The sequence below is a fragment of the Phasianus colchicus genome, chromosome Z (genome assembly GCF_987193195.1).
Source record: "Phasianus colchicus chromosome Z, bPhaCol1.hap1.1, whole genome shotgun sequence".
Lineage (NCBI taxonomy): Eukaryota > Metazoa > Chordata > Aves > Galliformes > Phasianidae > Phasianus > Phasianus colchicus.
The window spans coordinates 36,656,375-36,682,054 of NC_143476.1; the positions used below are offsets into that span (position 1 = coordinate 36,656,375).

At 38.2% G+C, this 25,680-nt stretch overlaps 1 protein-coding gene across 3 annotated transcripts; it reads right to left on the bottom strand.

Moving 5' to 3' along the window:
* Positions 1-1,774: 1,774 nt before the first annotated feature.
* On the bottom strand, positions 1,775-25,327 carry SMC2 (structural maintenance of chromosomes 2). Of its 3 annotated transcripts, none has more exons than XM_031608347.2 (25): positions 25,205-25,327; positions 24,442-24,686; positions 23,685-23,834; positions 22,911-23,033; positions 21,940-21,978; positions 21,689-21,799; positions 21,462-21,506; positions 20,758-20,991; positions 19,838-19,987; positions 19,006-19,239; positions 15,348-15,507; positions 14,702-14,819; positions 13,809-13,947; positions 13,503-13,622; positions 13,032-13,236; positions 12,361-12,496; positions 9,995-10,119; positions 9,001-9,194; positions 8,591-8,734; positions 8,164-8,358; positions 7,418-7,618; positions 6,532-6,648; positions 5,490-5,650; positions 4,027-4,174; positions 1,775-3,156 (listed from the first exon to the last, which is right to left on the bottom strand). In XM_031608347.2, the coding sequence occupies exons 2-25, from the start codon at positions 24,607-24,609 to the stop codon at positions 3,004-3,006; spliced, it is 3,570 nt and encodes a 1,189-aa protein (XP_031464207.2). In that variant the 5' UTR covers positions 24,610-24,686; positions 25,205-25,327; the 3' UTR covers positions 1,775-3,003. The 3 variants fall into 3 exon arrangements, with proteins under 3 accessions (XP_031464207.2, XP_031464206.2, XP_031464208.2); XM_031608346.2 differs by having other exon boundaries at positions 25,169-25,327; XM_031608348.2 differs by having other exon boundaries at positions 25,145-25,327.
* Between the last annotated feature and the right edge of the window lie 353 nt (positions 25,328-25,680).

Below are 25,680 nucleotides of genomic sequence, written 5' to 3' on the forward strand. Positions count from 1 at the left end.
ACAACCTGGCCAGCCGCGTGTGTACAGTTTTTTGGGGATAAATGCTTTGCTGATGGTGAAATAAAATCATTGTTGTGGGTACCACCATGTCCATGGTTTCCAGCACAGGAAAGCTTGTTTCTTTTCCTACAAGCCGTGGAGCTCTTTTCAGAGAGGATCTGTTAGAACAAGAATTGTTCAGATAACATCACCTTTCCTCCGTATCCATTTATTCAGAATCAGGTGTACAGTACCTACTTTTCCCTCAGGTGCCATTTCCCATTCAGTATTTCCTGGTACTGTAACATCCAGTTGTCTGGCTTTGTCCAGGGGAAGGGAGGAATGTAGTTTTCACACATCTGGTAAGAAAATATCTGCAAAAATGGGCAGAGCTATCCCACTGTGGCTCTTGTGTAGCAGAACCCTCAGCAAGCACTAATGCATTGTACACTAGGGCTGGTCAGCAAGCAACTCCTTGGTGCTGGGAGCTGGTGCTATAACACTTTGATTTACACCTTGTTGCAGGGAGCTGCTCTTTGTTTACGTGTAGCTTGAACTATTGAGCACAGTGTATATTTTAAAACTTTACTGGGCAAATCACTTTACAGTATCTACAAATTTGCTTGCCATGACGTGTATTGTCATGAGCACTCATTTATTTTGTATTAGATGAATATTACCAGTGATGCTTTGCTGTAGCAGTTCATTGTCTGACTTGGGTTTTTTCTTATTTGGTTGGAGTGACAGTTACAGAAAACAAGTCTCCAGGTCTCTGGTAATCTGATTTTTCACTGCGGACTGGAGTATGTGGAGGCAGTGCCTCATGTCGAAAGGCTGTAAGAACTGTACTAATTGTCAGTAGCAGCCTGACTTTGTTTATTGGGGATTTACACTAGAGGGAAGAGCATATTCTAGGAACTCTAAAAACAGCTGGCTTTACAGCTCTGGCCGAATGTTCGGAAGGTTAGAGGTGGTTTACTACTGTCTGAATAACAAAGCAATATGTCTTTCTCGTGGCTACAGAAGAGATTCAGAGCTCCTCTCTAAAGCACGTGCCTATACACAGAACCTACCTGTACAACAGTTAATTCAGTCAGAGGCTTGATTTCTACCCCCCTCATTTGTAAAAGTGACAGGATTAAAAAATTAGTAGATGTGGCCTTCCTAGAGTTTTTCCTCTAAGAGTGATTGCACTATGTAAAACACACTGTACTTTGCCCAGCCTGGGCATCCTTGTGCTGCTGCAATGCTGCTTTGTATACCAGGGGTGCAGTGCGCAGATTTGACACTAGCACTCATTCTGACCTACAAGCTGTTGCTTAAATGGATGTATATTGAGAAGTTTTCTAATGTTGCAAGATCTCCATCAAACTCACTGCAATCTGTACTGTCGAAGTATGTAAAGGGACTGACTGAAAGAAAACCCTGTTGCTTACCAAAAAGGTAAAACTAAATAAAAGATGCATGACCTGTTCTTGGCAGTAACTGGTAATTTTTCCCCTCTCCCAGTGAGATTTTTCAGTATTGCTCCAAATGCAAAAATGAATAGGAGTTGGGAGTGGAATGAATTACATCTGTAAGTGTGTTTATCATATGTAAAGATGTGTTGTTTTTTTTTTTAATATCTGATGGGTGTGTGCTTTACGTATGTATATATGGAAGGTCATGAGATGGCTACAAGAGAACAAATCCAGTATTTTGGGATGCTGGCTACTTCTCTACCAAGTAACTGGTTAAAGCAGCTTCTGCCACATTGTCAGTGGCATACAGAAATCAAACTCTAACCACACAATCGTATAGAGCAGGTATGTTTAATTAGCGCTGCGCGCATGCCGGATGCAGGGGGGGATATTTCCACCTAGACTGCATACTGGAGGGCAAGAAAGGCACATATTTAAAGAGCAAACTGCTTACGTATACAGTAGATGTCAAAGAAAAGGCTGGGTTATTACAATGAGTCCCCAGAATGTTTGACATCCCCTCCCCCACCCCAAGTCTCAGCTCTTTTACACACATGTATCTCTCAGTGGTCTTTCTGATGAAGGTCGTCTTGTTTTCTTGGACTTGGTTAAGATAGAGGCTTGGCTGGCTCTGGTTGGTCATCTCATCAGCCACAACTCCATTCACAATCTGCTGCTTCTTTGTTAATTTATGGTTTGCCATTTTAGTCTACAGTCTTGCATTCCAGAGATAGGGGAGCTAACGATGTTCTTTGAAAACACAGGAGATCTGCTGTCAGCACTAATTGTCTAAGCTTGCAGAAGAGCATCTGCTTACATCAGCGTCAACCTGGCTTAGCAAGGTCAAATCTGCAGCTGTTGATTCAACACCTCATCCTATCTTACTTTCCTTAATTCAACAGCATGCCCATACCAAGAAGGGAGCCTTGCTGCTGAGTGAGGGTCAGCTTCCATCCCTGATGCATGTGAGCTGTGGTGAGTGGCTGCTGTTTCTGGGTGCTGTGAGCAAAGATGTGTACCTTGGGATTTTACACCAGAGGGAAGACCACAATGAAATGCTGGTATGTGTTGAATCTGTCCCTATAATCAAGGAATGGGGGACGTTAAAATTGTAATTCTAACTAACTATGCCTTACTGGGTGAAAAACAGCAAGGAAGAAAAGAAAGGAAAAGTTTTCTGTTTAAAATTCATTAAAACCATTAGCAAGCAGCTAAAAATTGGCAGTTAAACTGCTGCCCACCATACTTTTCACAAATAAGTAGGTTACACAGCTTAAAGCTTACACTAACTTACATATTCATACATCACTTTAATTGACAACAAAAGCTGAATGCAGTATCTTAGTTTGCAGCAGGTTTTCTGAAAACTATAAATGCTGCAAGCTTCATTCATCCACTGGGCTGCCATGAACCGAAGTTATTAAAAAAGCTAAAAACTATAACTATGACTTACTTAAAATAATAAAAGATAAAAGATAATGATTTTTTTTTTAAAAAGGTGATCCTTGGGCTTGCTATTATCAAGGAACACACAATGCTTGAGTCATCATTACTGCGTTGTTTGTTACTCAACTTTGTTGTTACTAGCTTCATTCAGTAGCTGCTTTTTTTTTAACTGACAGTGTCTTGAAACTGTGGATATACCATCAACAAACTTAGTTCTGTAGAGGACATTGGCATTGTTAAACATTCCATCCTTCAAGGACACCACAAGGAACTACAACAAAACAGAAAGTGTGAAATAAATGCTGCTGTTCAAATAAAGATTAAAAAAGGAAACACTTCAAAAAAGAGGATTACTTTTAATTCACTTAGGTATTATCTTACTAATACTTCTTATAAATATATATATATATTTTTTTTTCCACTAAGAGCCTCATAGAACAAGTTGAGTTAATACACACCATCATTTTTTGTGTTTATGAATTACGTGGTTGGTCTCCTCAGCCCAGGATGGCTGGCACACCCTGTCCTGCTGTAGCACCACAATAAAATATGACCTTTCTTGATGCATTGACCATTGGGAAAATGTTGCCATGAATTTTTCTAAGAATGCAGGATTATTCATGCACCAAAGCTGCAATTCAAATTGCTTTACAATACCACTAGCAACAGGTGTTCCTCTCTTCTCTACCATAATTTGGAAAGGTCACATTTACCAGAAAGTAAACATACAACTTTTCATTCAGAAGAATATGTTCCTTCAGTTCTGCGGGTGAACAGGCCACAGTAATCCCAAGATACTTTCCACAAGCACCCATTCTATTTTACAACATTTTTCATTTAGACTGAAGATCTCTATCAAGAAAACAAAAATAACAAACAAACAAACGCCAGTATGTGGGCTATGTCTCTAATTGGCTGTACACAGACCATCCTCCTTGTCAGTACCTGCTTTTTTTAGCCAGTGCAGCAACTGCTTATATGAAGAGGTAATACTTAGAAGTTTCAGCTGCCAAGCCATAAGCCAAATCCAGCTGAAATGACTCAGAAATAAAATAGTTCAGCAGTTGAGAATTCCCAGGAGCTGGCTGCCTCTGAAAATAGCAAAGCTGAATAAAAAGTCACAGTAGTTTCAAGAGTGTACCTGGGATTGTTTGAAATGAGCATGAAGCATCTGTCCAATATTCTGGGTATGAGAAAGGTCAAGAGCAGCATCCACTTCATCCAAGATGTAAATTGGAGCAGGTTTGAAGAGAAGGATGGCTAAGATTAAGGACAGGGCCACCAATGATCTAATACAAAGAATAAGGAAGTTATATTTTATGCTCTTGTTTGAGATATTTCCACTTATTACAACAATTGTCCAGTAGTATTAAAATGTTCTCTGAGAAACAGATTCATGCTGTGAGTTTTGGGAAGAGAGAAACAAGAACAGCTGCTGCCACTTTTCATGAAGAAATGTGAAGCCTTTTGCTAGAAACAGTATTGTTAATTAATTATTTTACTGGCAGATCAGGTTGGCTGGGGTATGATTAATCTCTCTTCCAGAGGACATTTTTTGCTCTTCTACAGCAAGAGCTGCTCTAAGGAAAGCACTGGTCTGATACTGGATTAAGTAGGTCATCCAAGAAAGGATGAAAAGGCAGAGGCATCTGATTTTTTTTATTGTTTGTTTTTTGCCTCACTTTTTTAATATTAATGAAGGATCTTGGGCTGTCTTGTCCTCTGAACTAGAGGACCATAACTCAGGGAACAGTTACATTCCATGGTGACTGAAATTTTAAGGGAGAGATTATATCAGCTCAGTGTTCTTAAGTCCATGGGCCAAGATTCCCCAGGGCTCAATTTAAAGACAACTGCTGTTCAGCACTTTTGTCAGCGATCTGGATGTAGGGGCAGAAGGCATCTTAACAAGTCTGCTGGTGATCACTGGCTCAGCATCAACCAGTGATCTGCATGACAGCCAGGAGGGCAAACTGCATTGTAGGGTGCACAGCCAGTCAAGGAGCTGGTTCTCTCAATAGATGCAGTGGTACTGTGGCCTCAATTCAAGGCACTGTGTGCATTTCTGGGCTGCATCATACAAAGGATTTAAGGGTTCTTGAATTGGTTTCAAAATGTTATAGTAAATGGGATTACGTCAGGTTGGAGTCATCCATAACAGTCATTTGCCACTTCTCCCAGGTGTTCCTGCAAGTGCAGGCTCTGTTTGGCTCAGTTGCTTCCCTACAATAGTATTCTATTATTTTCCCCCACTGACTGCAACTCAAAGGCTGTAGCACTGTGTCAGTGGTACCTCAGTATTACCTAGCGACTGCAGTTTTTCTATCATATGGTTTTGTCACTTCTCTGTGTTACAAAATTTTATTACTATATGCTAAGCACTGCCTTCTTTGAAGTCAGGTTCCTCTTTGAGGGAAACTGAATTGATCATTCTTTAGATATGAAGCCAGGATGGAAGAAGACAGTCTATGACTTGACTGTGGAAACAGCTCTAAAGTGTAACTGGTTATACATAAAGTTATAATTGGTTAGACATATCAACTACATCCACAACTGCAATGGAAAAAAAGACAACAACCAAAAAAACATCCACAGTTTACCAACCTTTGACCTCCACTAAGTTCCGTTAAGTTTTCCTTCCAGATGTTTCCTAAGCCAACCCTGAACTCCAGACCATCCAGGATATTTTGCTTTTTAGATGGAACTAACATAGCTTTGGCTCCTGGTAGAAGCATTGAGAAGATGGAACCAAAGTCTTTGTTCACCTAGAAGTGGCACCAGGAAAGCGTGATTTGAGTCAGAAGCACAGTTCCAAAAACTTAGTGATGGGCAACACGAGGCTCTAGGCTTATTCAACAATTTCATTCAACGAATTCTCATGTCTTAAAGTTTAGAATATAGAGTGAGTATTTTATTTCAGCTATACTGAAAACAAAGGAAAGTACATAGGACAATTTAGACAAAATTAGTTGGACAAAACAGTGATTCCTTTCATTACCTAAGGGGAGCCTACAAGAAAGGTAGAATGGGGATCTTTAACAGGGGGCGAAGTGTAAGAGTGATAGATTTTGTAGTTGTTATTTATAACTGAAAGAGGGGAGATTTAAATTAGACAGGTTAGAAATTCTTTACAGCAAGGCTGGTGAGGCACTGGAACAGGTGGCCCTGAGAAGCTGTGAATGCTTCCTCTCTGGAAGTGCTCAAGGCCAGGTTGGGTGGGGTTTTGAGCAATCTGATATAGGGGTATTCTTGTCCACAGCACGATAGTGTGAAATTAGATGAATTAGGTCCATTCCAACCCGAACCATTCTGTGATTCTGTGCAATACTGTCTATTTAAGAGGCAATGGCATCTGCATGCCAGTAGCTTAACTTTTATTTTCGTGGGCACTAAAAGAAAAAGGTAATTCTGCAAATTTGAGTCTGTCTCCGCAGAGAATTCATGCCCTACCCTCAAAAGTAAGCTTAAATAGAAGAAATGGAAGTTTCTGCTCTGTACTTTAAATATTAAATAGGCATAAGAGATCAGTTCTAGAAAGAAACAAGTTTTTTTCATACAAATATGCAAAACAGTGAACTAAAGTGAATTTGATCCTCAAGAAAAAAATACACGCTGAGGTGCTAAAATTAGATTTCAAGTGACATACCTTTTCCCAAGCAATGTGCAAAGCTTTATTTTTCTTTCGGTCAAGCTCTTCAATAGTTGCAAGAATTTTTATCTTGTCATTCTCTACGATTCTCTTTTTCTTCATTAAGTCGTTATACTTATGCAAGAAGAAGAGTGATTTCAGTGAACAAAGCACAAAACAGTGGGGGTGTAATTAAGAAACAGCAAAATTAGTCACAAGATTGAAATCCAAAGCCCCTTGTTCAGCTGTATGCTGGATTTAAATTTTAGAGTGTTGTTTGCAAATTAAAGCATTCGAATTTTCAGCATTTGGCAAAGGTGAAGATCAGCACTACTCCAGAAGTTGCATTTTGATTAAAAGTTAATCATGCTCCATTTATTTCTCTGTGCAGGAAAGGATACTTATGAAGGCACACAGGAAGAACAGGACAATTCTAATTAAGAACCAATATTAGAAACATTAGGTGAGTGAATCAGTCCTGGGACAAAACTGGAACATCCTCAGGATACACATGAATCTAAGTCAACCCCGGAACACCTCCAAGCTATCTTGCTTCTTTTTCTTGATCTGCAGCCTTTAACAAAGTACGTGGTACTGAGTCAGATATGCTAACAGATACAAAGCCTGCCCAGTGCTTCTGCTGCCAGCTTAGTAAGGGCTGTGGTAGGAAGTGATGAAATTATTTGTAGCTTTGTTATGTATAACTTAGTTTACTAGAATACAATAAGTAGTTCAAAATATAAAACTAATATGATCTAACAAAAAGCAGCTATATCAAGAAGATTATATTTCATTTTTTGGTGCATTTAGGAACTGAATATATGAAAATATATATTAAGTCACATTACAAATACAATACACCCAAGCTGCTCAATTTCTAAAGGTTAAAATTTGGAATGCTTACCCTCTCCTCTGCCTCAGAAAGCAAATTCATAGCTCTCATGTTCAAGGACTTCTCCAGCTTCTCTTTTTTTGTCAGTAGTTTCTGCAGCTTCTGACCTGCTTCTTTAGGATTGCTGGCTTCAAAGTCATAAGTTGTCTCTGGCTGGCCAAAAAGCTCTTTTTCTGAAGCTATCCACTTATTCTCTTTCAGCAGTTTGTCCAACTGTACACAAGAAGACGTGCTGATGCTTTAGTTTATTTTAAAAATTCTGAATTAAAACAGAACAAAACCCAACCTGCTACTCTCCTAAAATCAGTCTAAAGCATCAATTTCATTCCAGTATAACACAGGTGGATCCCTTCAGCATGCTTCATGCATCCAAGACCACAGGGGAATCAAGATTCTGGGGGAAGTTTCATGTTCTCTCTTCTATGTTACTTGGAACATAATTTTCTGTATCTGGACTAAGCCATTGTTGCTGAGTATCTGGATTAGATTCTCTAATTGGTTACCCAGATTATCCATAACATCAGAATGTTTTTGTGCTTTTTTTTTCCACTGATCACCTTCTTTGACATATTTTCTATGAATCCATAATGATATGTTACAATTCATAGTTTCCACTCCTCTTTCACATAACGAGTTGCAAATAAAACAGTGCTTATTATTTACCTTAAAAAAAAAAAAAAAGGCTATTTCCTTTGCACAAAGAGAAGAAAATAATCACTTGGCCACAAGATGCAAAGAAAAGCACAATTATGAAATACCGTGGAAGCAGCATCAGCAGTCTCTTGTTGATACTTGCTGATGTCGTGTTCTAATGCATTCATGTTGAGCTGCAATTCATTATTTTGCTCTCTGTATTTCTCTATCTCTGCAGATTTGGCTTTAATATCTTTAGTTTGCTCTGCCATTAATCCCTTTTGCTTGACCAGCTCATTCTCTGCGTTCTTTAGAGATTCCTGTAAAGAAAATCAGACGGCTAGTAACTTCTTACAAAAGCAGAGTAGCAGAAAAAGTTAACACATGGTAATAAAGCAATAAAGCAAAAAAAAAAAAAAAAAAAAAAAAAAACCTCCTGCTAAGACTAAACATAATTTAGTGCTGCCAAGAAAATCCAAATAGCAAAAAAAATAATGCAATTTATGGGATCCTCAGTAACATCAAAACTGATAATGTAGTATTCCCTTTTACCCTTGTCTTAAATGCTTCAGCTTCCAAAGCATCAACTTGCTCATGGAAGGACACGATTGCTTGTTGTGCCGCCTCACTCTGTTGCTTATACGAGGCTTGTTCTTGTTTCAGCTGTTCAAGTTCCAGAACTAATGCTTCAACTTCCTAGAAAGATGTTTTAAGATTTATTAAGGTTATACTTCAGTGGAAAAAATTAACATTTAATTTGATAAATACTGTAGAAGATAATACAATTCTTGCTCTTCTGTTGAATGGAGCAACACCACAAAAGCATCACAAATTTTTACATGTCAGTAACTACAAAGTAATATTTAAGTTGTGAAGTTGATGGGGTTGAAACTTCAGTAGAATAAAACTGACTTCTGGACACACTTGTAGCATTGAGAAAATAGCAATAAGGTGAGATTTACCTGCTGCTTTTCTTTCATTTTTCTGCTAGAATCATCTGCTTTCTTCTTGGCGCTATTTAGTTTCTGCTGGGCATTCTTTATTTCCTTCTCACGTTCTGCTTCTGCATTTTTCATTTTATTCTCTAATGCCTTATATTCTTCTTCAGCTTTCTGTTGGCTCTCTTCAGTTTTCTTTAATGTCTCTTCACACTCCACTAAATCAAAAGTACAGTACTAAGATTGAACAGTGCTCTTATCCTTAAGCTTAAATCCTGGCCTGTCTCTGAAATAAAAGTCAGACTCTACTACTACTACTACAAAAAAACAAAAACAAAAACAAACAAACAAAAAAAACCAGCCGGCTGTTTTTTGCTAGTTACTGAAGTCAGCTATTTCAGTAATTCCTGAGACACTGTTAGCAGTTATGTGCAGAGCACCAAACAGAAAACCAATCATTAAAATTAACATAATAAAAGGCAAATAGATGAACAAGTACTTCTTTGGAACAAGAAGTAAATCATGGAACAGCTGTCTAGCCAGATACAACTTCACCCTTCATATACAATATACACATGCATTATTATTTTTTTTCTTTCACTGTTTTTCTTACCACTGCATTTGATTTCTTTTACACTTTTCCATAGTTACATAAATAGTACTTATTTCTACTGTAACCCACGTTGTCTCCTGAAACAGATGACTTGAAAAAAATCACACAAATCACACAAATATAGGACTAAATGCATTTTATAATGTTGCTACAAAGCCATTTTTCCTTTTACTCTGAAGTACGTATGTGGAATCCTTAACAAGGACAAAACCTTTAGAAGGGCATGAAAAACATTATCTGAGCCCTATGCCTGTGTTTGCCAGCTATAATTCTAGTACATACTCCAAAATATAAAGCAAATATTTTCAAAACTATTTTTTCCCTTGACTGTTTGCTTCTCAACTGTCAAATATCTTTCTCTGCAATTAGCTTTTAACTGCAAGATAAAAAACACATTTGTCTCACCAATACTTTTCTTCAGAGCAAGCAGGTCTTCCTGTTGTTTGTGATAAGCACTTTGCTGAATCTTAGTTTGCAATAGCTCTGCCTCTTCAGACTTCATCTCCCACTGCTGCTTCAGATGCTGGTACCTTTGAAGGCAGTAATGATATATATATAATGAGGGGTACACAGCATTTCAATTTCAAGTTGAAATAAGCAGATACAGAAATGCTTATATTCTCATTGCAAAGTGACAACTATAAGCGACAACAATAACAACTATAAAACAAATAAGCCTACATTTTATAGAAAACTAATAGAGCTTTACAAAAATAGAGGTATGTAAATATATAAATTCAAATATGCTTGAAAATAATTGTGAAGTCTGTAGAAAAGTAGCTTATATATTTAACTCATTGTTATGAAGCCCTGCTAATATATACAAACATATATAAAAATAAACAAATGCAACACAAGCTTGAAAACAAATCAGACCTCATGTTTTTCCAGACAGTAAAATAAGAAAATCATTGAACAACAACAAGCAAAACTCATTTCTTCCTTTTGGTTATATTTTTGGAAATCTGTTATGACTTAAAACAATCTGAAAAATAATTCCAGCTGGCAGATACCATACTGCCCAACACTATCTTCTCATGGGATTTTTTTAGAACTAAATATATCTTTTAAATTCTATTTTTAAAAGCACAAGTAAGAAGGAATAGCTGAAAATTCAAACATACTCTTAAGATTATTTAACTTAAATTCTTACAGCAGTATCACTTGAATATTCATTCTCCTTTAGGATCTTTATATTTCCTTGGGGGAATAATAAGAACTATCACAAACTGAAATTCTTGATGGGTGTTACAAAATAAGGGAAATAAACAGGAAGAGATGGAAATCATGGTGCAGTTAAAAAACTATGATCTAATTGCTGTCAGAGAAAGATGGTGCGACAACTGGAATATTGCAACTGAAGGCTACAAGATTTTTAGGAGGGACAGGTAGGACAAAAGTTGCCCTCCACATTAAGGAGTGGAGAGACTGTTAAGAGCTAAGAAACATGTTAAGGCCTTAGAAACATCCATGACCAGACTGAGAGCTTGTGGGTTAAAATTACAGAGCAGACCAGTAAGGTACAGCTGGTGGTCAAGGTCTACTACAGCCCTCTGATCAAGGGGATGAAGTCTTCCTGCTTCAGACACAAGTGGTGTGCTCCCAGGCTCTTATCTTGATGGGAATCTCAACCATCCAGATATCTGCTGGGAAAGAAATACAGTGGACTGCAAACAATCCAGGAGATTCCTCAAATCCACTGAGAATAACTTCCTGTTTCAGGTATTGGATAGACAAACCAGAGGTGAAGAGTTACTCAACCTGGTTCATCCGCAGTACAGAGGAGCTCATTAAAGAAGTTAAGATCAAAGCCAATCTGGGCTGTACTGACCATCGCTAGAGAAGTTTGTGATCAGGGGGAAATTCTTTACAGACAGAGTGGTGAGGTACTGGAACAGGCTGCCCAGAGAGGTTGTGGATGCCCCATCCCTGGAAGCGTTCAAGGCCAGATTGGATGGGGCCCTGGGCAGCCTGGTCTAGCATTAAATGAGGAGGTTGGTGGCCCTGCATGTGGCAGGGGGGTTGGAGATTCATGATCCTTGAGGTCCCTTCCAACCCTGGCCATTCTGTGATTCTGTGATCTTGAGGAGTATGGATCTAGCAAAGAGTAGAGTTGGGACTCAAGTTCAGGAGAACAAACTTCCAGCAGTTTAAGGAATTATGGGATGAAATCGCCTGGGGAACTGTTCTTAGGGACATAGGAACAGATCAGTGCTGGCAGCTCTTTAAGGTTTACTTTCTTAGAGCACAAGAGCTCTCCATTCATGAGCATAAGCGATTGAGCAGAGGAGGAAGAAAAGCAGCACAGCTGAGGAAAGGCTTGCTGGTCAAACTGAGGGAAAAGAAGGAAAGCAGGGATGTCTGGCCTGAGAAAAATACAGGAATGTCATCTTGACGTTTAGAGATGGGATCCGGATGAAACTAAGCCTGGCAAGTGGCATGAAAAATAACATGAAGAAATTCTACAGATATATTGATCAGAAGAGACAGGCCAAAGAGAGTGTACCCCTTTTAATAAATGATAAGGGAGAACTGGCAACAAAATACATAGAGAAAGCTGAGGTACTCAGTGTGTGCTTTGCCTTAGTCTTCACTGCCAGTCTGACTTGCCATGTCTATCACATGCCTGAACATCTAGGTCCTAGGTCACCATGCACGTCCTTCTGTCATTGCACCCTTGTTGTAGCATCTTTCTCATCCTATTGATCTGTCCAACTGCTACATAGTGACGTAAGAGAAATAACAAGACATTTTTACAATGCAAACCTTACTTTTCAGCCGCATCCTTTAAGTTTGCTAGCTCTTTCTCTACAACTTCAAGTTGAGACTTCTTTATTTTGAGTTTGTCTTCAGCTTCTCTCATTGTTTTAAGTTTAGGCAATATAGGTGTAATATTTGAGCTTACACCTATTCAGAGAAAAAAAAGAGCAAAGTCAAATCTAATTGGAATTATATTCAACTCTGGCAAATGGTGAATTGTAAATCTTGGCTACAGTGCAGGTTTAGTTCATGATTTGTTTTAATTGCAAAACAGAAAAACAGCTAAGCAATCATTCTCAATGGAGAGACTACAAATTAATTTTGTGAAATCAACCAACTTCACATGACATCATGTATTCATTTACCTCAAATTAATTATGAAATACTCCAAAAATTGCTCGAACTCAAAGCATCCTTTCCAACCTCTTCAAGAGGATTCAATAGCCAAATAAGGTTTAAGTATCTAATATATAAACTATATCATGCTAATATTTTATTGTTTTTTTTCCTAGTCCAATTGTAGTCTTACTTCAGTGTACAACCACCAAACCTTTTCTCAAAGATGATGTTATCTCAAGTACAAGTTTAAATAAAAATGCCTCTTTCCTTTTTTAAAAATATGCAAAGCAGTAAACAAATCAACAAAAACACAATTATTATATGAATAAAAAACAGCAATTGCCTCCACTAAGGGTTCCCTGGGGGTCAAATATATCTCCTTGAAGTGTAACTGCTTTTCTCATTATTCTTTTGTCAAAGGTTACTTTCTTAGCATTATCCATACTGCTACAGACCAGTGTTGTCCCAAAGACATATTCCATTGCCTTCTGTAGTTCAGAATTATAATCAATAAGAGAAATGGCTATATGCACGTTGTGTTGACCAATCTGGAAATAAAGCGAAATGCCATTAGTATGTCTTAAGTTACAAGAATCTTATCTCAATAATTTTTAAAGTCATCATTGCATTTTAAAACATAATTTCAATTAAAAGCAAGACAATTAAAATTCATCTGAATATTGGATAGTTCAAGGATAGAGAGGGAAAAAAAAATAAAGGAACTCTCAAACTGTATAGAAATAGTATGGCTGTTACATTATGCTAAAAAAAAAAAAACAACCATACAATAAAAATATAGTATTTATTTACATACCAGGTTTTTGGCCAGTGAGATAATTTCACATCCAATACACTTGGCTGAAATTTTGCTTAGTGGAATGATGGTGTACCGATGCTTTAGTTGACCCTTTTCTAAAATCTTTTTGCCAGTAGCCTAGAATGAGAAAAGCTACCTTTCAGAGCATATCCAATATTAAGACAATATGGCATTCCAGTAGCATCATTTCATCAACAATATCTATGTATGATACTTCTGACTTAATTTGAATAGGTACCCCGAACCAAATCACCTCTTAGGCATAAAGTCACTAAGCACATGCTTGCTTAGTGACACACATACCTCGGTGTCCACAACAATGTTATAGAGTTTTCCCCCAGCCACCGCTTCTAGTGCTTTTGATGTGCTTATGTCTTTCACGGTGATAAGAGTTACAACAAGGCCTTTCACATAGTTCGGATTCCAATTTTTTTCTGGATTTCTTAGAAAAACAAAATCAGTTATGATAACTACATGTTTGGTTCTCTTCCTGACAGCTTCAAAGACTATCTTAGAAATTACTATTGTTTACAATGGTAGAAGAAATTCTATTAGACAAAATGAACAGGAAATGATTAGTTTAACTACTTCACAGCAAGAGACTTTTCAGAAAAAAGTCAGTTACAAAGCCAATAGAAGAATGTCCTTCCTGACTTTAATATGATTTGTTCACACAGTTCTCAGTTGATTATAGTCTGGTTCCTACTATTAGCACAGCTACAGGAATATGCTCAGGTTGATTTTACATAAGAAAACAAATAGGATACATATATTTGGTAGAGATAGACACAGCACTGACTTCCACAGAGCAAGTTTATTCACAGATTTCAGACAGGACTGAAAATTAATAACATTTTTGCAGGTTAGACTGTTGGATAACTATAGTTTCAGCTACTGAACTTGACTTAAAACTTGCAGCACCATGTTAAAAATCTTCTAAATTCACATTACATTGATAAGGTTGTATTTTAAGAATGACTGTCTCCTCTCCAGTGCTGCCCACTAATTCAGCTAGTATTTCCTGACGTTACTAACTTGTTTACTTGCCTCAGATAAGAGAATCATTATTTACTAACAGTATGAGAAAAACAACTGCCAAGGAATAGATGGAATAATTTTTATGGTCTCATAATTCATGCATAAAATACACCAAACAGCACTTTAAAATGTATTTCAAGATGACACTGAGATCTTACTTGTATTCAAACCGTAGATGAGGATGCTTTGCTATTATATTTTCACACAATTCTGTCAGACTACTGATTTCAGAACTCAATTTCTTCCTTTTTGCTAGATGGGCTTCTTGTTCAGCTTCTGGAGTCAAACACAAAGAGCATAAAAACATACAGAGTATAGAAACATAGTAATTTAAAAATCAGTATTGTGCTCTGATTATATACATGCATGGGGAGCAGCTAATTGAAAAAAACTTCTAAAATTACTTTAAAATTTCAATTTTAGACAAATTAACACTTTAACAAAATCAAATACACAGAGCAAAAAGTATAATGTTACTCTCTAAATATGAGTTGAAATGAATTCAGGATTATCAATTTACACTTTTGTGCATCTTCTGCAACAATTATTACCAACAGGAAACAACTTTTAAGTTTTAAACTGGGAAGAATGGGAACAAACAGGGAAGCTCTTTTAACTTAAAGTTTGAGCTTTATAGGTGTTGGCTCGCAGTATTTAAAACTGAATCATTTCAAAGTACTTCTTCTGCAACTTTCACCAGATAAATTTATTCGTCCCTGAAAACAATATACTTGTTTTTTCTGTTCCTTCTATATTCCTTTCCACATCCCCACAAAATTATGCACCAAAAGTCTACATAAAAACCTTCATATTTCAGCTTTTTCATTTGAACTTGTAGTTTTTCTTTTGTTTTTCTGATAGCTTCAAATGCCTCTTGGTCTTCCTTGTAGCTTCCATCCATCTTTTTAACTTCAGCTTGTTTTGTTTTTAGCTCCTGCTGAGCATATTTCAATTTCATTTGGGCCTGTAAGGAATAAAAAACATGGAACCAGAAGGTATTCAGGGAGAATCTTTGAGTACAGATTTAGAACATATGCCCTAACCAGGTTCTCCCTTAATTTATAAAAATTCTCTCTGTTTGCAAGAATGGCAAATAGCAGCCTGGGCCCTTAAAACTAAAGACATGGGTGATAAAAGCATAAAATGTGTCAGAGGGGGTTTCTGGGTGCCAGCACTCTTGGTCTGTGTATGCTGATGAGACGCACCTATCTCGATAGAGGAAATATTTGACTGGTTTGTAACCTGGCGTGACTGATTGAGAGAGCTTCAAACTTAGATAGATCAGGGAGGGAGACTGCATTAGGAACACTGAGGCACACCAAGGGACAGTGCAGCACTAGCTGAGAGTGGCAAAGCTAATGGGAACACCTATGCTGCTCCAAGTAGCATTGTGGGTTCTGGAACACAGAAGAAATATCTATATACTAATGCAGGCAGAATGTGGAATAAACAGGGGAAAATGAAATATGTGATCCTTGACCAGATCCATGATATCATAGACATCTGTGAAATTTGGTGGGATGAGTCCCAAGACTGTAGCGTTGAGACAAAGGGCTATTGACTGTTCAAGAGCAGCAAGGTGTAAATGATGTGCTTTATGTATAGGAGTGATTAGACCATACAGCCATTGCTGTCAGAGATGACACAGCAGAGAACTTTCAGATAAGGATTAAGGCAGCAGACAATAAAACAGATATTGTGGTAGTTGTCTACCGAAAACCACTCTTAATCCAACTTATCTAAAGAGAATTGGTTGAAATTTCAGGATCAGTCATCCCCTTACAGGAGATTTTAAATTCCCAGACAATCCAGGAATAGCACACTAGCACAAGCAAGCTTGGGAAATTCCTGAAGCACGATGAAGATAACTTCCCATTGCAAGTTCTGAGTGAGCCAACTAGGAAAGATGCCCTTCTAGATGTGTTGTTTGAGGTATTGAACATGGGTTCATCAAGAGAAAGTGCTGAGCCAGGAGCTGGATGCAACAATCCTTGTGGCTCCCATCCACTTGGGATATTCTATCACTGTGTGTTGTTCTGTAAGATCACCTGCTTGGTGGGCAAAGAGAAGGCAGTGGATGTAATCTTTCTGGATTTCAGTGAGGCCTTTGATACTGTTTCTCACAGTATTCTTTTGTTCAAACTGCCCAACAATAAGATGCAAGTGCTGTTCAGCATTTTTATCGATGACCTGGATGCAGGGGAAGAAGGCATCTCAGCAAGTCTCTGCTGATACTGAACTGGGAGGAGCTGTTGACTCCCTGGAGGGACAAATGGCCTTGCAGAGAAATCTACATACATTGGACAACCAGCAACAGCACACATTCTAAGGAAAATGTTGGGTACTGTGCCTGGAATGAAGCAATGCTGAACACAGGCACAAACTGGGAGACAAGCAGTTGTAGAACAGCTCTAAAAAAAGAGACAGCAGGCTCAGCATCAGCCAGTGATCTGCCTGACAGCCAGGAGGGCAAACTGCACTGTGGGATGCGTTAACCACAGCCAGCCAAAAAGCTGGTTCTCTCATTAAATGTAATGCAGCCTCAATTTGAAGCACTGTGCGTGGTTCTGGGCTGCATCATACAAGAAGGATGTTACGATTCTTGAAACTGTCCAGAGCAGGGCAACAAAGCTGATAAAATTGCTGGAAGGCATGTGAGTGAACGCTTGGGAAATCTAGTCTGGGAAAGAGAAAGCTCAGAAGCTACTTCATTGCTTTCTACAACTCCCTGAGGAAGGGAAGTGGAAAGGGAAGTGACAGTCTTTTCTCCATGGCATCCAAGGACAGGATGTGTAGGAATGATACAAAGCTGCACTAGGGGAGGTTCAGACAGGACATCAGGAAGCATTTATTTATGAGCACACACACTGGAACAGACTTTCTAGAGAAGTGGTTAATACCTCCAGCCAGTCAATAGCCAAGGGGCATTTGGAGAATGCTTTATAATGCTCAATACTGTGCTTTAACTTATGGTTAACCCCAAGAGGGGGTTGGACTTGATGGTCCTTGAAGGTCCCTTCCAAGTAATCTGGCCCTCAGCAGTCAGTCCATCTTGGCACCAGTGCTCTTCAGCATCTTAGATAATGACATCCAGTATGATTCACTGCACTCTCAGCATGTTTGCTAAAAACACCAAGCTGAATTGGTATGACAGAAGGAAGGGATGTCTTCCAAAGGGACCTATGTATGCTTGAAAAGAGGGCCCACATGAGCTGAATAAGGTTCAAGTGCAAGCTGTTGCAGTTAGATCATAGCAATCCCTGACACATATATTAGACTGGGAAGTCACTGAGAACAGCTCTCCTGAGAAGGGCTTGGAGGTCTTGGTGGACAAAAGCTGGAGCCAGCAATGTATGCTTGCAGTCCAGAATGCCAACTGTATCTTGGGCTGCATCAAAACAGGAGGGAGAGTATTGTCCTCTTATACTCTGCCCTCCTGAGGTGCAACCTGCAGCACTATGCCCAAGGCCCCAGCACAAAGAAAATGTGGAGTTATTGAAGCAGGTCCCGAGGAGTCCACAAAGATTACCAGCGAGCTGGAGCACTTCTCCAGGATGAACAAGCCCAGTTCCCCCAGCCTGTCTTCATAGGAGAAGAGAAAGCTCCAGGGTGATATCACTTTGGCCTCTCAGTACATAAAGACAGTTTATGAGTAGGAGGGGAAAGGGGAAATAGTAATAGGACAAGGGAGAATGGCTTTAAACTAAAAGATGGGAGATAGATGTTAGGGAGTTTTCTACTCAAAAGGGTGGCGAGGCATAGGCTGCCCAGAGAAGCTGTGGATGCCTCCTTCCTGGAGGCATTCAGGAAGGCCTGAATCGTGTGGAGCACTGGAGATCAATGAGATTTGAGGTCCATTCTAATCCAAGCCATTCTGCAGGCTGCCATTCTATGAACTACTCTACTGTATGTACTTGGATACAATAAACTGTATTACCAAATACCCAGTATCAAAGAAAGAGGAGAAACAAACTAAAATATTGCGGGACAGAACCACATTTGTTACTTTTCCCAGAAGAGTTTTTCCATAAATGAGACAAGGAAGGTGCAAGTTCATCAACAAAAATTTATATTCCACCATCAAAACAGTCACGGCAAAAGTTTCCTATCTTAAGAGGGATGTGACATGTTTCAAGTAATAGAGAAATTTAAGAAAGTAATCTAATAGAGAAATTCCTCCCAAACTCTATTCAGACATGTTTGATTCTACTAGATTAAATACAGAAATACTTTAATTTCCTTTTCTAAGCTTCTTGGTCAGTCATCTGTATTATGTCTTATACTAATTTCTGTACTTCCTCAAGGCAGTGTTGTAACTTTTCCTTTTATTGGCCCAAGGACTTTCTTATTTTAAAGAGCCTGCTTAATAAAAAAGACTTACCTCAATGCCTATGTGAAAATACCTTGCATAGATATTCTACAAATTTTTCCAACAATGCATCACGAGAGCTCAGACTCTTACCTGTTTAGCCTCTGTTGCTGCTTTGCTAATCTCATTTTTGCAGGTCATCATCTGGTCAGCCAGAGAAGTTCCTTGACCACTGTCATTGCTAGACAGGCCAGCAGATACAACATTAAAATGCTGTTGTGCTGCGGCTAAAGCTTCTGCATCTTTTTTACTTTCCTCTTGTAAACCATTCAGTCCTTCCTGTATCTTCTGTATTTCCTTCTCCTTTGATGTGAATGCTTTAAGTTCCTTTAGCAAAAAACAACAATACACCAAAACAATAAGTCCTATTAATTTTAAATTAATAGGTAAATCAGATGATGTACAGCCATGATTAGTTTCACCAACCAAGTTTTGAAAAACTTGTCAGCTTTTTTGATTTCACAATCTGTTTTTACGTATTTCAGGTGTGCACTTGCTCAGTGAGGACACTCAACACAACATCTACAGAGAAAAATGAAATCGAGGAAGAAATGATAACTGCACAACTAGGAAAAACAGCTCTCTGTAAAGTATTTAGTGTTCGTATTTTAAGAGAAATGAATTAAATGTCAAGAATATGAAGCAGATGTTTTTCCTTTGAGATGAGCAGGCTTTCTGAATGCAGATGGGATCTCCTCCCAAAATTAAAACAAAGTCGTCAACAGCAGAGCTGGACTTTCTTCATAAATACATCATATTTGTTTTTAGTGGGAGTTTACTACCTGTGTGATGCAAATCAAATAACATCCTTATCATTTGTTTCTGTCCTCCTGTTGCCATTCTTTCCAATCAACTTTGAGGAGGTAATAAAGATCTGCTGTCCCCACTCAGTGCTTAGGAAGAAAATCATAAACAAAGGGTTTACCTCCTGCATGATTTTGATCAATTCTTTATGCCTTTTCTCTTCATTGTTTAAATTTTGCTTCCTGTGATCAAGATCACTGCGGACTTTAGCATCAACTCTTTGGAGTTCCGACAAAGCAACTTCCAGCGAATGTAACTTAGCACCAAATTCCTACAATCAGCAACAATGGAAATTTAAATATTGGATAACTGTATACATTAAGATTTCATCTTCTGTTTGTAGCTATATAGAGGAGATGCATGTCCGACTGCATGGTTAGACTCTGAGACTCCAAAACAAATGTGCTAGAACATCTCTTCCCACAGAAATCCAAACCAATTTGAAGTCACTGCAAGAGCCCAACTGTAGTTACTGAGAGACGCTATCCCTGTGAGGGGAAGTGTAGGAGTTGTGCTTGTGCATGAAAAGATGCTGTGGGGTAGTTGGTACATAATCAAATTTTTCTACCTCTGTAACTGAGGTCACTAGTGATTTTTGTATTTCCCACTTCAAGAGTATTTTGTCTGAAACACAGACAAAAAACGAAAAAAAAATCAGATAAAGTTTTCCACTGAATACACAGGGTGGAAATATGAGGGAAAACTTTTATCATCTTCAATTACTCAGTCTCACTTCAGTGCCTGACAAAATTATTGAGATTATTTGGGAATTTACTGAGTCGGACTCTGATCCTTGCAGGTTTCTCTCAGCTTGGGATATTTAATGATTTACAGCAATTGAAAACATAGTATTTCAGACATTAAAACATTATAGAGACCCCATTTAGGAAATGGCTAATAATGAGTAAGCAGTGTATAAGCTAAACAATCCATCATAGGAAGAGTAAAATTTAAGTGCATATCATATGCAAAAATAATTTTCTTCTCATATACTTCCTCCTATTAACACCTTCAGGTGAGCATATCTGTGTTCTCACTTACCTTATTGTTTTTCTTCTCTGCTTCTTCTATTTGTCGTGCAAGTTCCTTTACCTTCCTCTCATTCTCAGCCATTGATTCCAAAATCTTCTTCTTATCAGCCTGTGCTTCCTTTAAAGCATTAGCAGAGCGATCCTTTATCTCTTCAGCACGGACATACTGAAAAGCCACATGCATGCGTCTTAAATTCTCCACTTCTCTTGTTATTTTCTGGTACTCTAGATATGATGCACGTGCCTGAAAAGATACAGATTTAAAAGAAAATAAGAATTAAAATAGAGTGGAAAAAAATTAAGTAGTATTGCTATAGGATATAATATTCATATAATATAATATATAGATTATAATATTCAGTATTGTACACTGCAAACCTACTTAAGAAAATCTTAGCTAAAGCTATACTAGTGCATTTGATTGTGTAACTGAAACTCCACTTGAGGCAAGTTTAAGAACTAAGACAAGTATTTAACTTCTATGCTTTCTGCTTCTCATTTGCTTCTTTCTCCCTGTATTCCCCTCCCAGATCTCTCATAATTCCTGCAAACCACACCGTCTATATTTGGATAGATAATAAACTTTTCATCACCTAAAAGATTCTAAAAAGGCTGAAAATACCATGTCTTGTTTTCCATATACTAGTTCAAAGTAGTTAAAAGTATTTCTTCAGTGCTTTAAAGCCTCTAACCATTTCTCTAAATATTCCATACCTCTTTCAGTTTCTCTATAGTTGGACTGATCTCTTCAGTTATGATCTGAAACACAAACCAGAACATTTGTATTCAGATTTTTAACTCATGTAGCATTAATACCTACCTATACAGAAACACATAAAGAAATGAAATAGTTTACTAGTAAAAAATAAAACACACTGCACTAGTTATTCAGCATCTTTAGCAAATAAAGCATACATTCCATTCCCACATATAGTACCAACCCTTCGAATTTCATCCAGTTTGGCTTCCTTCTTCTCTATGGTTTTATGGGCAGTCATTTTCTTGCATTCATACATCCTGGTACCAGCTGCTTCTTCAATCATAGCTAGAATCTAAAATAAAATAATTTGACAGAATGTTAATGATTTTTACCATGTCAAGTTGGTTCAACTCAAAACAAATTTAACAAATTATCTCTCTGTAGCACTTCCTTATCCAGAAAAAAAAAGAAAAAAATTCACTGTTTTCTCACCTCTATTGGCTTCATATTTAGAACTTTAGTAATTCGCCCCTGGTTAGAGAAAGATAAAAGAAGAATTATGATTGTGCACCATGCTATTGTAGTAAAAAATAAATTGAAACCCACATACTCATTTTATACACTATATTACAAGTGCTAACCTGTTTTTTTATTATTATTGTAAAGATAATTTAGTTTTATTAATTGCTTTGTTCTCAATATTTCAAACAAATAATAAGTCCCTTCTTCAAGCAGCAAGCTTGAAATGGCCTTTAGAACTTCTACATGCATTCTCCACATTTTTGCTCACATCCAAGTAAAGTGGTACTGTGTTTATTTTGTTCTGGCAGTCTTACTGACTATTTGAGCTCAAATAACTTCTTAATTATAGATTGGTTGCTTGGTAATCTGACTCGTTTGTAAAGGGAGAGGGGAGGGAAGGGGAATAAAATGGCTGCAAAACTGACCTTTTTCTTTTTTAATACATAATTAGGACAACTCCGTTTGAAGAAGTAAATTCTACTGTTTTGCTATTCCATGCAAATCTATCAAGGGTTGATTTAGTCCCTCTACTAAGGGTTACAAGGATCTTTTCATTTGGTCAGCTCATCTTTTTCTAACTGGGATTTAAGAAAGCAAGTATATTAATTCATACAAAATATTGTCTAACAAAGAATACAGCAAATAAGGAAAAAATACTCTTTTTTTATAACGTAACAATAAAGGAAACATCTGTTAGAGACCAAAAGGGAAACAAGATATGTTTTAGAAAAAGCCTCCTGTAAGACAAATGAGGAGATGAAAGAAAGCAAGGGCTAAAAAATCATCAGGATCATGCTGTGCTGCTCTAAAAATCTTAGCTACTGAATAGATACTTGATTTTTACTTGAAAGTTGCTTTGAATTAATAAGGAAAAAAATGTTATTCCACAAATTTAGTGCCACTTGTATTCTTTCTGAATTTTAGAAAGGTATGCATAATACCTGCATAATAAGGAAGTGAGGGTTGTTGACATTGAGTCCAACAGAACAAAAGAGATCCTGTACACGATTGTTGGAAGCATTCATACCATTGATAAGATACTTATTTCTACCTCCAACAACAACCTAGACAAGGAAAAGAAACAGAAGAAACTTCAAGTGATTTAAAAGTGGCTTGATATAATGCTAGAAGACAAAATAATAATTAAATATATTTAAAAAATCAAAGAAAATTCATATACTCCTGCTTTGTGTGCACATACCATACAGAACATAACAATAGATGTTACAGATCTTATATTTCAAACATCTTTTCAGTCCTAACTGAAGCTTTAAATAAGATTAGTTACAGAGGGTAAAGATTTGTTCAAGACTGACAAGAAACTCCCAAACTATGCAGGTTTTCTTATAAAATTTACATGTTTTGGAGACAATTTAACATGAAGCTCAGAAAATAAGAAGTCAAAAGATAGAAAGTTAGAACTTCAGAAAAAAATCATTTTACTGTTAGTATACTTTTGTGCAACTCCATAGAAAACATTAGTGGTATACTGCATCTAAATTATCTTAATCTTATTTTCCCAACAATTACAACTTTTAATCTAGTGTAGTGGTTCCACTTCTACACTTTCTGTTAACAACACTGTAGAATCATTGCCTCGGTTGCAGAAAGTTAAGGACTTTAAAAACTATTTTCCTGTTGAAAAGTCACTCTGTTGAGTATAGCAAAAATGAATGTAGTTTTCTGAGCAAATAAATATGGATTTTAGTGCTCACCTGCCTGGTGATGGTGATCTCATCATTATTTTCAAATCCCAGTGGACTATGTTTCTTGTCAGAATTATCAAACGTGATAGACACAGTTGCCTTATTCACTCCAGCTTGCCCATTTTTATAAACTAAATCATGGAGGCTTGAAGCTCGCACCTAAATATGTGGAACAGATCAATAAACTTTTGAAAGAAATCAAACTGCTGCTGTGATCTGCTTTGGCAAAATGAATGGATACTGTAGAGGTCTATCTATAATGCTGAAGATTCAGGGGAATGAGAGATACCAGAGCTGCAAGACGCCAGTACGTCTTTCAATGGCAGAATGTTCAAGTTCTAGTGACCTAGAACTTGCCATTTGTTTCCACATGATATTTCTGATAAAAATACAGAGTGGGTGTTTAAAAAAAATAAAAAGCTAGATTATTAGTTTAGTCACTAGTATCTTCGCATACAGAATATTTATCATTCGTAATGCAGCACACTAACAGGCGTTCAGGCTGCTGTCCTTAAGTGGGCATTTTTCAACTAAGTGGTATACTTTGCACCGCCGCAGTGTACTGATTATTAAATTAATTTAAACTTAATAAGAATAAGCAAAAACAGTAGAAACAGTTTCACTTACTGAAGAATTCAAACAAATAAAATCATTTTTTGACAAAAATAACATTTTGGGGGTCTTCCACCAGAGATTTCTCAGGAGACTAAAGTGAAAGGTTGATGGCATAAGGAAGACATTTCTTAAATTCGCCCTCTCTCTTTACCTGAGATAGATTGGAGATGCCCAACAGGAAGCAGATTGAGTCCAAGATGTTGGACTTGCCACTACCATTCAAGCCAGTAATGGCATTGAATAATGGATCAAAATCACGTATTTCTGTTCTCTGAGCATAGGATTTAAATCCTTCAAGTACAATTGATTTGATGTACATCTTCTTTAAGCTGTCAAGGGGCCACGTTGGTGCTTCCCCCAGGAGTACAATGAAAGGACTGAACTGCACTCTTCATGCTTTGAAGGAAAACAAAAACAAAAACACATACAAAAGAAACAAGCTGTACTGCACACCTAGCACAGCTACACAGAACAAAAACAGCATGCATTTTTAAACAGAAAGTCACGAAGGTCCGCAGATCCAGTAAGCATTCCAACAACCCTATGCATATTATTAAATAACGTGTCTTCGCACACTGTTCACCGCTATGGCTACAGCCCACTCTTGCCATGACGCTGGTCGTTACGGCTGTGCGGGGCCCGGAGTCGGACTCGATGATCCCCCTTCCAGTTCGGGTTACTCCATGACTCCAGGACAATGTGGGGGCCAAAAGGACAGGTGTCTCCCCGCTCACCCACCGCAGATTCCCTCCCACCGCGCTGCAGCCCAGGGAGAAACTGCCATGCACCTCGGCCAACACAGCCCCGCGACTGCCCTTTGCTTCCACCGAACGCCCCCGCAGCCCCTCATATACCAAGCGAAGGAAGCCCCCGCTGACCTGCCGGCAGCCGCCGAGCCCCTCTCGCACACTCACCACGACCAGGCTGCGGCAGTAATAAACGTTTGAATTTTGGCGCCGAGAGGAAGCAAGGACGTTGGAGGAGGTGCCCCCGCCTATGGCTGCCAAATTCCCTGCCTGATCTAGAGGTCTCGGATCGTCTGGTCTACCTCCCCTGCGAAGGGAGAAGAGACGTTCGATTCACACATTAATTCTTTCCAAATAAAAATAGAGCATAGTGAGAAAGTAGAGGCTCTGTTTGACGGGGCGGAAGGCGCCATAAAGTCAGGCGAGTATGGAGGGCAGCCCCTGAGGCAGAAGGACCCCTGAGCTCCTGCCTGGCAGAAAGGCGCGGCGGGGTCCTCCCGGGTCTGGGCGGGAAAGCACAAAAATGGCGGATCTCCGCCCCCTGTTGGAGGTGCTGTGGGTATAATTGGAAGTTTCAGCGTTCGCCTTAGGCTATGTTCTTTAGGTGCAGGCATTTCCTTGGAGCTGCTGTTACGCTGTAAAAA

Coding starts and splice junctions, on each gene's coding strand:
- SMC2 (XM_031608347.2), bottom strand. CDS start 24,609: ATGTACATCAAATCAATTGTACTTGAAGGATTTAAATCCTATGCTCAG. Junction 8,735..9,000: donor AAATGAAAGAAAAGCAGCAG/GTAAATCTCACC, acceptor ACATCTTTCTAG/GAAGTTGAAGCATTAGTTCT. Junction 4,175..5,489: donor GAACTTAGTGGAGGTCAAAG/GTTGGTAAACTG, acceptor TCTTTGTATTAG/ATCATTGGTGGCCCTGTCCT.